Genomic DNA, 15,519 nt, shown 5'->3' with positions numbered 1-15,519 from the left:
CACCCTCTAATCCTTGTGAAGTTATTCACATTGACGTTTTTTACACATTAGAAAAACAAATCTTTATGACAATAATCGATAAATTTACAAAATTTGCTGTAGCTTACAGAATCAATGGAAGAACTTGGTTAGAATTTAAAACAAAACTATTACTTTATCTTAACACTTACGGTAAAATTGAGAAAATTATTGTTGATAATGAACTCGGCTTCAAAGCCATACCAATGCAGGAATTTCTAAAAGATGAAAATATTACAATACATTACACTTCTAACAGTAATCATACTTCAAATGCGGACATTGAGAGATTGCACAATACAATCAACGAACATAGCAGACTTTTAAGACACAATGAACGGAGCCAACACGAAACAGTAGAAGAAAAGATTTTAAGGATAATAGGTTTTTATAATAACACCATTCACAGTACCACAAAAACTAAACCAATTGACTTTATAAATGGAAAAATTCACGAAGACAAATATAAACAGATCCACGATTTAATTTTGAAGAAAAAAGAAAAATATATAAATAGATTAAATAAAGACAGAAAGGACGTTGATATCCAAGAAGGTCCGAACTTTATAAAAGAAATCAGAGGCGGCAAAAATCATAGAAAATACAGGAAAATAGATGCTACTATAATTGACAACGAACATTTAAAAGACACTAAGACTGGATTAAAATATTACAAAACACACGTGAAACAAGATAAAAAATATCAGGATAAAAGTAACCCCAAAATAAAAGCTAGACATTAAAAACCAATACTTACCCTTTCAGATCAGACCACATTTGTGACAACTATATACGCACAATCCATTGACATTCAGGACTTAACTAACAATAACGGATACATACCGATCAAGACAGGAGAACTGAAAGTGATTTACCGATACAACAAAATCCTCCACATTATCAACATAACTTCCTACACGGACACATTAAATCTAATTCTTTAAAACATACATACCCTTAACTCCACCAGAGTTGAAACGAAGACGTTATTAGACACTATAAATAAAAACTTTGTACTATTGAAAGTAAAAATAGAAAACTTAAATCCACACTTTAGACAGAAAAGAGGATTGATAAACGTATTAGGGAAAGGACTAAAGTTTATTGCAGGCACTATGGACAACGACGATGAACTTGAAATAAGTAACTCACTGAAATCATTATATAGAAACGAAGAATCCTTGACAAGCAAAATTAACAACCTTACTCTCGTCAACCATTTTATATCTTCTCAAATACAAAACATTACCGACCACATTAACAAAAAACAAATTCTAATAGGAAATTATTTGAACCAATTTAAAGATTTTATGCAAAATAAAATTACAACAATAGAAGACGAATTAACATTTATAGAAAAAATCTATCAAATAAATAACGACATCTCGCTCTTACGAGACCACATAGACGACATTGGACAGATAATATTTTCAAGTAAATTAGGAATAATTCCTACCGATATTTTAACAAACACAGAACTCGACTTAATAGACGATTTTGACAGTTACACGAATATTAAAATAGCAGTCGCCCTACACGACAACCAAATTATAATAATCATTCAAATCCCACAATATTCGAGAGAAACATTAACTAAAATTGTATTTGAACCAATTCCTAACTTTAAGAATAACTCAATTGTATTAAATGTATATGAAATTTTGGTAGACCATACAAACAACATTTATAATGTAAACGTCAAAGATAATCTCAAGAAGAATTTAATTCAAATATCTAATAAATGTATTTCTGATATATTAAACTAAAAAGAAGCATATTGTGATATGCAAAAACTAGACAAATCAGTTGTAACAGAAATTTTACCCGGCATATTAATATTCAAAAACTTTTATTCCAAAATTGAACATAATTGCAGCAAAATCGATGGCAAAATAAGCGGCAACTTTCTTATGAAATTCGAAAATTGTGAAATTAATACACTAAACAAAACTTTTAACAACGTTAACCTCAAATTTTACGACCAATTTATTTTACCTAACGTCATAACTAAAATCAAAGAGAATTTAAATGTAACTTTTCCAAATTTAAAACTTGAATCATTGTCCTTAAAACAAATTAATCACGAAAAATTTATTGAACAAATACAATATCAAACAAATAAAACAAATTTTATAAACATAAGCATAAATGTAATAATTATTTCTACCATTATAATGTTAACGATATTTACTATATACAAACAGAGAACGTAAATGAATAGAGAAGGAGCAAATGTTAAATTAAAACTTTTTGAGTACTAATTTGTAATTCCACATGAAGGAACATCGAAAAATATAACTTCGAAAAAGAAAAATACACCACACAATATGCGAAATGCTATAAATAGACACAACGAATATTCCTATATGAAAAAACGTTGCGCATACCTATTTAGATTTATGTTTTCAATTTCTATGATATAACAAATTTATAATTATGAAAAGCATTTCGAATTAAAAATCTGTATTACCGGTAAAAACCCCAGATTTCATAATAAAATAAACATTTAGTAGGCTATTTTTCCAACTTATGTATGTGCGTTATGTGAGCAATTGCTTATTAAACAAAGAATAACAATAAAACGGTGGCTAAGCGGCCACATTTCCACTTTTGTGGTGGCTGAGGTCGTAAGCGGGAAGGGGTTAAGCACAATCCGAATACGAACCTATACGTTCGAATCCTAAAACTCATGAAACTGAAATTTTATTTAATTTTTATTTTATTAATTGGAATCTAAGCATATCATAATTCAATTACTTTAATAGCATATTTAACTTCCTGAGATAATTAAAATATTTCAGGAAAATATGTTCATATGTTTGGGTTTATTGCATATTCCTTTATTTATGCGTATTTACACAAATGTGATAATCACACATACATTCATGAGTACACGTACGCTGATGCTTGCTTCTTCTTACCCCGCACAAGCAATGACTTTTGTCCACACTTTTTGCTTTTTGCGAGTTGAACGATCGCAGGCAAGGAGGGATTGGGGCGCACTGCCACATAATTATTTTAGATATATATTTTATTTATCGAATTTAGTTTAAAAACGATTATAGGTATGAATATATGTGTATTTATATATATATATATAATATATATTATATTACGAAAATAATTCATAAATGCATCAGTATTTTTCAATACAAACTAAGCAACATAATAATATACTAAGAGTCTTCAGTTAGAACGCCTCTGTGTATAGTGGCAAGCCAACGAAATAACGGCGAGTTCGCGCAGACATTGTGTTGTTGAAAGTAACCAAATGACGATTTTGTCGACAAACATACATATATACATATGAGCTCGCATACATATTGACGCCGAATTTTGCGCATCGTGGCGGAGTTGACAAAATTTGTTTCAATCAACAATTTTACGACAATGTCGATCGGCTATGTTGTCTCGTTTGTCCTTTTTGCAGGGCTTTGCTGTTGAAAATTGACTTATGCTCTTTTGAAATATTGCGATTACCGATTGGGCTGCATTTTCATAGCGTCGTATTTAGATAAAATGAGCTAAATCGACAAACTATGAAATAATGATAATAAGTTAACATATAAAAGTACTATATGGACTGTGCTTAGAATATATAGAAGTAGTTAATGATTTCATATGAATGGCAATTTAATATAAATTTTGTAATTTAATGCCATACATAGTGCATAATATGCAAAAATATAAATATTATTTAAACTCGCTAATAGGTCATGTTGCCAATTCTCCTTTCTGAAGTGAACATCAGACAAATTCTTCAATTTCTGATTTTTAGCATATGTTGTGAGGAAGCAGCTTGTGGACAACATACAAATGCGAGGGGGATGGTAGGATTTTCAGTGATACAAATTGTAAAATTGAAATTTTGCTGATTCTTCAATTTTACTGAAGACATTCAATTCAAATTCATTCATTTTTATTTTCGCGCATTTGCGTAGGAATTCTATATGAAAACCAAATGTGGTTTACCAGGCGCACAGAAAAAATAGCGCGGCGCAGAGTTATGAACGAGCGAACTTTGCTTTGAAGCAGACGCACGTTCCTTATGAATGAATTTGTTGTCGTTGTAATATGAAATACTTAGAAAATATGCCGCGTTTTTATTATTTCAATTTTTGTTTATGCGCATATGTATGTATGTACATTTTGCTTATAGAGGTGTAGTTCGTTGCGTACCCTGATAGGTGTGGTGCCATTTTATTTTCGAACTTGCGCGTTTTCGATGTTCCTCCATCGTAATTAACATTTTAGAACAGCTAACATTTGCTCCTTCTCTATGTATTTACGTTCTCTGGTTTTAGTTCGTGGAGAGAGGACTTTACTAGGAAATTGCCTACTCAGTCCAAAGGAACATCTAATGGAAACAGTGCTTTGACGTATGGTGAATATCTGATCAATTGTGGATTTTTCAGATCTAAGGTCACACTGATAGTGTCCAATCAGTTCCATGGCAGTGGGCCAATTCTGCAAAGAAGCTGATGGATGCACCTTGCCAGTTCATCGCTTTGTATTTGATTAGCCCGGCCAGCAGGCGATCGACTCCTACCGTTTTGTTATTTTTCAAGCGGCCAATCGTTACTCGTACTGCGTCATGGTCGAGAATTGGAATATCTATTCTATCGTCATCAGTAGGGGTTTTAGGTCCATCATCTCTGGTTGTTGCACTTTTACTGCCATTCACATGCACTAGTCATCGGCGATCAGATTACCATTTTGTTGCTAATTGAGTATGCTTAAGTTTAGGAACCTTCTCAAGCTATGTATACTGATGCATTTTGTCTTTTTTTTTCGTTTGTTAAGGGCGCCTATCAAACCCCGCACGTGTTGTGGTCGATCGTAACGTTCCGGGGAAAGCAGCTTACACCTCTTCACTTATCTGAGAAAAGGGTTAAAACTGTTGCAAAAGTATACCAGCAGGATGTCTTAGAAGCCGCGGTAAAGCAGTTAAGCAATACTATCTTCAATTGGATATTCTAGCAAGATTTTGCTCCAGCACACGAGGCAGAAACCACTACCCAGTGGCTTAAAAGAAATATTCCTGCTTTTATAGCTGCAGATAATTAGACGTCTTGAAGTCCAGATTTAAATCCATTGGACTACAGTTGGTGGTCAGAGTTGGAGAACATAGGCAGCCGAATACTCCACAGAAATTTGGAGATTCCCAAAAAATCTTTAGTTCGAGCAGCGTCGTCAATACCAATAGAAACTGTGCGTGGAATGGCTAAATCGGAATCTGTAAAAACAAAAAAACATTTCGAATCAAATACATAGCTCATTTAATATACATATGCATTTTTCAATAAAATTAATTCTAATAAAATGTATATTATGGTTTAATTTTTAGAACGGCCTTAACTGACAACAGAATTTATGGCAGCACTAAGTACATACATATGTGCGTTAACTTGTCCCACAGTTTTTGAAATATCCATCGGACCACTATAGAATATAGCTGCCTTAAAAACTGGCCGAGCTGACCGATAATTGTTTATTGTGCAATCGATTTAAATTAGCAAATTGATATAAAAATTACATGAGAGAACAACCAATTGAAACAAATGATGGCAGAGAGTAGTTCAGTTTTCTTCTGATAATCTTTTTAAAAATGCCAGTTTATATGAATATGCGCAGATATATGAAAATATATATTTTAATAATAAAAAAAATCATAAAGATACAAACAAATGCGTTGTATTTGCAATTTATTTCTTCCGATTAACTTTTTTTGCGGATAATTTTTTACCTATCCGATATTACCGCATAGGAATTAAGGTTAAATGTTATTCTTAGACAGCACAAACGTACTTCTGGAATTCATATAAAAGTCAATGTAGCTTCCGTTTTTGTCTCAGTTCTTCTTATTTAATATATTCTACAGACGTTTAGAATTTCAGTGCGAAAATGAGTGCCTTAATTGGAGTAGACACGCTGATTATGACAGTAGTTATTTTGTTGCTCGCTGCCAGTTGGCGCTTGAATCAAAAGCGGAAATACTATCGCAATGTCACCACGAAGTTGCCTACAATTTTCGGTATTCCCTTTATTGGAATAGTTCATATGATGCTTAATGTGAATAGTAAGTGATGTGATAAATTTTTAATATCATAACAGAGTAGCGTAACTAATAAGTACATTAATTTGTATTCAATTTCAGAAGTATACCAAAAAATTGGTAAAGTCTTCGACAACTTAAAGGCATCAACTTGTTGTATTTGGGTAGCCACAACGCCGTACGTGCTTACCGTCGATCCTGAGGTTATCAAACATATTACTTCCTCGCCTGAATTCCTCAATAAATCCAAAGATTTGTATACACATTTTCAAAACGGTGTATTTTCGGGACTCCTTGTAAGTCCAGGTAATGGCGCATAACCTCTATGCGTCTAAATTTTATTTAAAATTATTATTTTTCGCACGAACAGCAAAAAAATGGAAAGCCGATCGCAAGATTATAAACCCCTTCTTTGCTCATAATAATCTTCTTTCCTTGATTCCCACCTTCAATGATAAAGCAAATAATGTGAAGAATAAACTAGCAAGATTGGCTGGACAAGGTGAACAGAAGATTTTTGCGATTCTCAAAGAATGTGGTTTACAACTAAGCCTTTGTAAGTATATACAGTAAATAATTTTAAAATAAATCTATTGTAGGTATTTTTAAGAATCACAAAATTTAAAGACATGCTCGTATTTTCTCTCTCTCTCTCTTGGTTGGATATACCATACAACCACGTTGGGATGCTTAGCCGAGTCTTCAAACCTATTTATTTTGTAATTTGTATCTCTTTCTGAAATTATTACTTGTGATCTCCTCGCATGCGAAAGGAACTGTGGTGCACAATGAGTGAATTGTAAAAAATGATTTGGTTACTCAAGTTTATAACTTCTGGTAGAAGGAGAAAGTATAAAACCAAACCTTTAAGTTTAAGCTTTTCGCTAATATGATGCTAGGGCATGGTACATAAAACTGTTATCTAATCTAGGTCCACAAATTTTTCAGACAAAGTCTGGTATAAAGCACATGATTATAAACATTTCTGGTATTTATAATAGTAAGCTCACTAATAATTTTACAATTCAAAAACATTTCATTTAACTTGTATTATACTCCGATTTCAATGAATATCAATGATCTATACAGATCTATAGATCGAGACTATTCTGTCACATATGAAAAGTAAACTTTTACCCAGAGTTTTTAAAACATAAAAATGCGAACACGTTCAGAAAACCATTAAAACAACATTGGAGAACATTGACTCGAGTTTGTAACCTATTTTCTGTCTTTACTAAACAAAAGGAAAACCAAATATTTCAGATACTTACTCGTACATTTATTGAACCTACCAACAATCTTTATACAATTTTAGTAACTATTATGGACATGAAGCTGGAAGAAAGTAGTGAGACGTACACGGAAATTGTGGAGGCATTTAATGTGTAAGTAAAGTTCAACCGGCTTTTATATCTAATTCACAAAACCTCTATAAAAAAACTAGTCAATTAAAAAAGAATAATAACGAAAATAAACAATTGTATTATAGCTTTATCGATCACATGGAAAAGGACCTCTTGTGCAGTTGGTTGGGTCTAGGTTTTCTATCCCGAACTCCACAATATAATAGAATTCTTAAATATATACGAGACTTAATGCGATCTGTAAGTATGAAAAATATTTCACATAAAAGTTATTCTTACATATTATTTAATACATAAAAACTACTGCAGCTCACTAAAAAACACCTTGCACAACAAATTGAGTCAGAGGCCATGAACAATTTCGTTGAAAACAAACAAGCGATGATTGATATAACGATAAAGGCCCTGCGTCAGGGAATATTTAATGAAAACCAAGTTGACATCGAAGGCTTTACAATGCTGGCAGCGGTAAAGTTCTAATTATTTTTTATATTTTTAATATATTTATTTCATTCCCATTTAAGAACATTATACGATTTTAACCATTTAAAAAATATGCTACCAATAGTTTTTGGAATATATCTTTATCATAAATTGGAAGAGAATCGGATATTAGCATCGCTTAACGAAACAGCATTTTATATAAACATTTATTTTTATGGTTTCAGAGCTGAATAAAATTGTTTTAATACCCTTTATATATGTACACTGCAGACTTAAGACTCAATCTCTTAACAAAGTCTACAAATTCTAGTAAAATAAAATTCTCTTTTATCCAGTCTTACGAGACCTCTGTTGGTGCTACTTATACTTGCCTGCTGATGTTGGCAATGCATCCCGAAATACAGGAGCGTGTATTCCAAGAGATTCGCTCCGTGTTTCCAGACGGAATTACATCTGTAGAATATGACGACATGAAGAAACTTCCATATTTGGATATGTTTATATCGGAAGCATTGCGCATAGCTCCGCCAGGACCCTATATCGGACGACAAACCGTAGATGACACCGAACTCTACCGAGGTGTAATATTGCCCAAAGACGCACAAGTCCTTATACCAATTTACGAATTGCATAGACGTAAGGAACTATGGGGACCGGAAGCAAGTCATTTCAATCCGGACAATTTTTTGCCAGAGAACATTGCAAAGCGTCATCCATATTCCTACATGCCATTCTCGAAGGGCTCTCGGAATTGTATAGGTAAGAGTGGACATTATATTATAATTTCTTAATTTATTAACTATTTTATTTTACAGGCTTTCGTTATGCTGAAATCTCAATACGTATCATATTGATACATGCTGTACGGAATTTAAAATTTTCCACAACTTTTAAATATGAAGATATCGTTTATGTTCCACGTGTTACACTCGGTTATAAGATCCAACCGCCAGTAAGCATAGAGGCCAGAGCAAACTAAATGGCAAAGTTTGATGTTATCATCATTAGTGTATACATTAGCTATATGATTTTCTATGGACTGGAACTTTTCATTAAATTTAATGTACTGTAGGCAAATAAATGGTATGAGTTTATATCAGTTAAATGGAATGTCGATTATTTTAGGAAATGTGTGTTTCGATGGCTATAACAATACGTAAATCCAGAACCAATGAAATTATCTTAGTTAAAACTATGCCTAAATAATGCTTCTGAAGTATGCTATCTCGTGTCTAAAAACGGTCGAAAACGGACCAGCTTTACATATATAACAACTTTAATTTTGCTCGTTTCGTTAGAACAATCTGTTCGGAGATGGATGGGAAGATATATTGTGAAATGAAAAAGTTTTTCAGTACTGGATTTTGATCGTACAGTTTGTAGGGCAACTATGCTATAGTGGTCCAATATTGGCAGTTCCGACAAATGAGCAATTTCTAGGGGAGAAAAGGACGTGTGAAAAATAGGACTAGTTCGCTTATGTACTGACAGACGGGGAGACGGACGGATATGGCTAAATCGGCTCTGCTCCTCACGCTGCTCACGCTGCTCATTGATATACTTATGTATAGTTGTTTTTTTTTTTTTTTGGTTTACTGACGTTTTCTTCTTGCTGTTACAAACATCGTGACAAACTTGATAAACCCTGTTCAGGGTTTCATAATATTGTATACATTATAGTTTAATGTCGAGAATGAGTGAAATTGATCCATCAATTACTCCAGTTTAAACCACTTATGTTGGTCAAAACGCGCGAAATTATAATGGAATTATGTGCATGTGTTTTTCTAAACCTAATCTGGTTTAACGCTGATCGGTCTAGACCTTGGACCAAACTCTATGTCCCTAATATAATTTTTTCGATTTTCAGATTGAACTTTTCGTTACCTACCCAATATATTATATTAGACTTACTCCTCTTTATAATTATAGTGATATTAAAATAAATATCTCGGACACGAAGGAAAATTTACAAAAAAAGCTTTGTGAGTCTATGACTGACATCCATTATATTATGCGCTCCTTCCATTTTCACACATCATGTATCAGGAGGTGCTGGAGGGACTTGTTTGTAGCAAGTTTGGTCAATTTAACTTTAGAGCTTTGTAAGAAATGTACTTGAAATGAACTGTATCAACTTACAGTTTTGTATCTCAATTTTCAACTCAAGTGTAAATTCGTAGTATTCGTAGGTTTAAAAAAAAAAAACGGGATTCTTGTTTTTGGAAGAAAAATTGCTCAGTCACAGTAGAGAGCGCTTGGATGTTGTTCACAGTTACTCTTCGGCTTCGATTATTGCAACGTATTCGCATGTCATCGATCGCGTATTAGCAGACCGCCGAATGTGAGGGCCCGAGATAGCCGAGGCAGTGGGAATCTCAGAAGAAGGAATATACTATCTTTTCGGCCGGAATGATGATGGCCACTCTATTCTCTCGATTTGATCTTTTATGACTTCTTTCTGTTACAAACTGGATAAAGTCAATCGCCGGGCAGAAATATGAGTCGAATAAGGAAGTCATCATCACCCCACAGGCCTATGTGGAGATCTCAAAAAAGCCTGTTTTTTAGACGAATGAAAAAATACACACATCCTAATACAATATATTCAATTTACCATTTATTTGCTTACTGTACAGCTGTATATAATATCAGTATTAAGTAAATAGCTACATCTTCAAGAGAAAATACATATATATACATTTATAACTGATAATAAAAATCTTTCTCAATTAGTTTGCTCTGGCCTCTATGCTTACTTGTGGTTCGTTTTTATAAGTCATTGTAACTTTTGGTATAAGAACGATATCTTCATATTTAGAAGTTGTGGAAAATTTTAGATTTCGTACCGCATGGATCAATATGATACGTAACGTAATTTCAGCATAACGAAAGCCTGCCAAACAGATTAGTTAATAAATAACAATAAATACAAAAACTACGAAATAGTTTCCACTCTTACCTATACAGTTGCGTGGACCCTTCGAGAACAGCATGTAAGAATAAGGATGACGCTTTTCAATGTTCTCGGGCGAAAAATTCTCCGGATTGAAACGATTTGCGTCTGGACCCCAAATTTCTTTGCGCCTATGCAATTCGTAAATTGGTATAATAATTTGCGTGTTTTTAGGCAGTATTACACCTGGGCAAAGTTCGTGTGTGTCATTTACAGTTTGCCGTCCGATATAGGTTATTGGTGGCACTAAACGCAATGCTTCCGATATAAACATATCCAAATATGGAAGTTTCTTCAAATCGTCATATTCTACGGATGTAATTTCGTCCGGAAACACGGAGCGTATCTCTTGGAAAACACGCTCTTGTATTTCGGGATGCATTGCCAACATCACCAGGCAAGTATAAGCTGCACCTACAGAGGTCTCGTAAGACTGGAATTATTATGGTTAGTTTCTGGGCTTAGTCTTAAGTATATAAATTTAAAACATTAAAAAAAATTTGATATACATCTAAAATCAAAAAAAGAGGTTTTAACGAAAAATGCGTTGCTGTTGTACAATTTATGTGAAAAATAATTGTAAATGGTTAAATTTTTTATATATGTAAAGAAATTTTGCAATTTTTATATAAAATCTAATATAATAATAGCTTTACCGCAGCAATCATTGTGAAAGACTCAATTTCCACATCAGTTTCAGTAAATACTTCTTTGCGCAGAGCTTTTAGCGCTAAATTAATCAGCGAGTGTTTATTCTCTTCAAAATTGTTTATGGCCTCTGACTCAACATTTTGTGCCAGATTTTCTTTTATAAGCTGAAATAATTTTTAAGCATAGATTATTATATATATTATATATATACATGTATATATATGTTTATTATATTTGTGGTATTTTTATACTTACAGATCGTACTAACTCTCGTAAGTATTTAAGAGTTCTTTTATAATGTGGAGTACGGGAAAGAAAGCCTAGGCCAAGCGAACTGAGTACGATGGTTTTGGCCATATGATCAAGAAAACTGCAGAGCAATTTAATGTGTATTTTCTTGTTTTTTTTTATTATTTAACTAGCAGGTTGATAGAACGGTACTTACCCATTAAATGCCTGCAGAATTACCTTGTGCTTCTCACTGCCTTCTTCTACCTTTATACCCATAATGGTAACTGAATTTTAAAAAAAATGGAAAGTAAGTGTTCAGAAAGTGACTGTATCAAAAGTGCATTTACACGAATTAAAAAATTAGTGTCTGTGAACATTTATGTAGTGCTCTCTATAAGCACAAGTGGTGTTTACATCGACTTAAAAAAGTTGTTTTGACTATGTTCTTATTTATTTGACGTATTTTAATGACAAACACTAAATTAAATGAGTTTAAGGATTTGTTTCTACATTTGTCGAATATTCTCAGTGTCGTGCTAAAGAAACTCTGAATTTTCATTTATCTTTTGATTGTTTTTTATTGCTGATAATAGAGCTAGATCATTTCATCCGTACATATGTATGTATATTGGTTGTAATCCAAGTTTATGGCGAGGAAAATGAAATTTTTTCAATGGTAAATTGATTTGAAGTAAATTATGTATTGATTTCACAAAGAGCTACAAATTATAAAAAAAAACACTTGGCGACTATGCAACCGAGAGAAGAAGAGAGACATGTATACGACCTTTAAAATTGTGGTTTTTAACATGTAAAATATTTACTTTAATATTCTAATCTGTATATACTTACAAAGACTCAGTTGTAAACCACATTCTTTGATACTTGTAAAAATATCCTGTTCACCTTGTCCAGCCAATCTTGTTAGTTTATTCATCAAATTTTTTGCATTCTCATTGAAGTAAGGAAACAAACCAGTAATATTATTATGTGCAAGAAAAGGGCTTATAGCCTTGCGATTGGTTTTCCATTTCTTTGCTGTTCGTGAGAGAAATAAAAAAAAAAAACGTAAGGAAAATATATACCTATATGCTAGACGTTATGCGCCATCACACCTGGACTCACGATGATACCACTTATTGCACCGTCGTCAAAGTGTGTATACAGGTCTCTGGCTTTGTTGAGCAACTCTGGTGAAGTTGTCACATGTTTGATAACCTCAGGATCGACGGTAAGGATATACGGCGTTGTTGCCAACCATACGCAACCCGTTAATGTCTTCATAGTATCAAACCCAGCACTAACTTTATGGAACAAATCTGTAATTGTATGTTAATTAAATCACTATTAAGTTCCGCAACTGCTTTGTGGCAACAACAACTTGCCGCAACACTTACTCTCCACATCAATCACATGATAGACTTGTCCAATAAAAGGAATACCACCAATGGTAGGCAACTTTGAAGTTACATTGCGATAGTATTTTTGCTTTTGCTGCAAGCGCCAACTAGCATAAAGTAGGAGAATAATTGCCGTTATAATCAGCGTTTCTATTCCAATTAAAGCACTCATTCTGGCACTGAGAAGCTAATATAAAAACACCACGATTCAGCAGGAAATATTTAATGAGAAGAACGGAATCCAAAGCGGGAAAGCTTTTATATAGATTTCATATTTACTTTGTTGGCTAAGAATAACATTTGGTTTTTATTGTTAAGCGGTAAAATCGGATGTGAAAACAATTAACTACAAAAAAAAGCAATCGGATGATATTATTGTGGCTATTTATAAGTTTTATGATTTATTAAGATAATATATACAGGTTGGTGAAAAAGTTTCTGCTCTCACCAAAAGATGGCACTACTGGCTCCAATTTTTTTTGTCAAGTTGGTACATCTGTGAGAACACATGCAAAGTTACAAGTCATTCTGTCAATTAGTTCTTTGTTTACAAGCCATTTGAAGTATGAGTATTTCTTTAATATGGAAAAAATTGAATATCGCGCAGTGATAAGATTCTTTGTTTTGAAAGGTTTACAAGCAAAGAAAATTTATGAACAATTGTTAGAAGTCTATAAGAAGTTATTATCCTCAAAATGCAGCATTGAATTTCGGGCTGGTGAATTTAAACGTGGTCGTACTTGGCGTGAAGACGATCCACGCGAAGGACGACCAAAAACCGCAACCACACCAGAAATCATTGAGCAACTTCATAATATTGTTAGTGAAAATCCCAGTTTGACTAAGTGTGAAATTACTAATGCCATAGGCATCTCAGACGAACGAGTACTTCATATTTTGCATGGAGAATTACAAATGTGTTTGGAAAGTTATTGCCACACAAGTTAACAATTCAATAAAAACTGGATCGAAATCAAATTTCTCAGCATAATTTGGAGCGTTTTAAGCAGAATAAAACTGATTTCTTGCGTAGTTATATTTATAAACATGGATGAGACTTGGATATACCACCATGATCCTAAATTGAAACAGGTACATTTACAGTGGACTGAGGCTGGTTGATCAGCTCCAAAGCAGGTGAAGTCACAACGGTCAGCAAAGAAGATTATGACATCAGTTTTTTGGGATACAAAAGGAATTTTGTTGATTGATTATCTGCAGGAAGGTAAAACAATCAACTCTGAATATTAATGTAGCCTTTGGATCGGCTGGAAGAAAAAAATTTGTGAAAAAAGATCTGGTTTGTAGCACAAAAAATCATTTTTTATAAACACAATGCACATGCTCACAACGGTGTTTTAAAAATGACAAAATTCAACGAATTAAAATACGAATTGCTTGAGCAGCTCCCGCTTTCACACGATTTGGCTCCCAGCGACTACTACAACTTCAGAAACCTGAAACAATTCCTTCGTGGAAAGCGTTTTTCGCCGAATGAAGAAGCTCATACTGCCGTAGACGGGTATTTTGCAGAGCTTTCGGAAAGTCATTGTAGCGATGGCATAAAATTATTGGAAGAATATTGAAATGTGTGTATTGAAGTTAAGGGAGATTATGTTGAATAAAAAAATATATTTCGTATCAAAAACAGTATTTTTTCATTTCGAGCGCTAAAACTTTTAAACCAACCTGTACATATACCAATAAATATACAAACTGAAATTTAAGCAGAAACCAGTAGGGAAGCGCTTAGTTCGGTTGCAACTGTCAGGTCAAGACAGGTAGAAAGGCAAAAAATATTATGTAGGGTATATTGGGGGCAACATAGATTATTAACTTTTGACATTACACAGTTATACTCGAGAACATATTTTCAAGCAATTTTATAAATATATAACTCACACACTGACAGAAATATTCGACAACCTGAAGTGTAAAAATCTTATGCTAGGATATGGGAGATAGAAGTAGTCTAACCTGACTTTATCCATTTTTGATATTAGTATATATTATTAATAGAAGAAGAGTTTCCCTGAGTTACATTACGGTGCCTCAAATAACATTATGAATATATAAGGAGCAAAGTCACTGGATGATTGAAAATCTTGATATTAGTTATATGGGGGTTAAGGCAAGTTTTCACTCGACTTTATTCATTTTATCCATTTTAGGCGCACGGATACACAATTACTACAACGCTATCTCAATTTCATTAAAATAACTCACATATTTGCTGATATATGCGATATAAAGTCCAACGAAAGTTCAAAAATTTTTACATTTGCTATATCTTGGATGCATATTTTACTGTCCCTGACGCTTTTATTTATTAAGTTATCGCATATTTAGTAGTTATGAATATACCCGTTATATGGGATCGAACGGGATTTTAATCCA

At 33.1% G+C, this 15,519-nt stretch overlaps 2 protein-coding genes and 1 long non-coding RNA gene across 4 annotated transcripts; 1 reads left to right on the top strand and 2 right to left on the bottom strand.

Moving 5' to 3' along the window:
• Positions 1-4,529: 4,529 nt before the first annotated feature.
• LOC138857788 (uncharacterized) lies at positions 4,530-5,593 on the bottom strand. Its single transcript, XR_011396976.1, has 2 exons — positions 5,413-5,593; positions 4,530-5,254 (listed from the first exon to the last, which is right to left on the bottom strand). It is a non-coding gene; the product is annotated as an uncharacterized lncRNA (long non-coding RNA).
• A 274-nt stretch (positions 5,594-5,867) lies between these two features.
• On the top strand, positions 5,868-8,989 carry LOC138857422 (probable cytochrome P450 313a4). Of its 2 annotated transcripts, XM_070109958.1 has the most exons (8): positions 5,868-6,097; positions 6,176-6,379; positions 6,444-6,629; positions 7,392-7,461; positions 7,566-7,680; positions 7,750-7,908; positions 8,220-8,643; positions 8,700-8,989. In XM_070109958.1, the coding sequence occupies exons 1-8, from the start codon at positions 5,923-5,925 to the stop codon at positions 8,861-8,863; spliced, it is 1,497 nt and encodes a 498-aa protein (XP_069966059.1). In that variant the 5' UTR covers positions 5,868-5,922; the 3' UTR covers positions 8,864-8,989. The 2 variants fall into 2 exon arrangements, with proteins under 2 accessions (XP_069966059.1, XP_069966062.1); XM_070109961.1 differs by lacking the exon at positions 6,444-6,629.
• A 1,493-nt stretch (positions 8,990-10,482) lies between these two features.
• LOC106626368 (probable cytochrome P450 313a4) lies at positions 10,483-13,360 on the bottom strand. Its single transcript, XM_036378030.2, has 8 exons — positions 13,120-13,360; positions 12,838-13,041; positions 12,575-12,760; positions 11,937-12,006; positions 11,747-11,861; positions 11,497-11,655; positions 10,847-11,273; positions 10,483-10,780 (listed from the first exon to the last, which is right to left on the bottom strand). The coding sequence occupies exons 1-8, from the start codon at positions 13,292-13,294 to the stop codon at positions 10,617-10,619; spliced, it is 1,500 nt and encodes a 499-aa protein (XP_036233923.2). The 5' UTR covers positions 13,295-13,360; the 3' UTR covers positions 10,483-10,616.
• Between the last annotated feature and the right edge of the window lie 2,159 nt (positions 13,361-15,519).

Source organism: Bactrocera oleae, chromosome 2, assembly GCF_042242935.1.
Source record: "Bactrocera oleae isolate idBacOlea1 chromosome 2, idBacOlea1, whole genome shotgun sequence".
Taxonomy (NCBI): Eukaryota; Metazoa; Arthropoda; class Insecta; order Diptera; family Tephritidae; genus Bactrocera; species Bactrocera oleae.
This window is presented reverse-complemented; position numbering and strand designations above follow the sequence as displayed.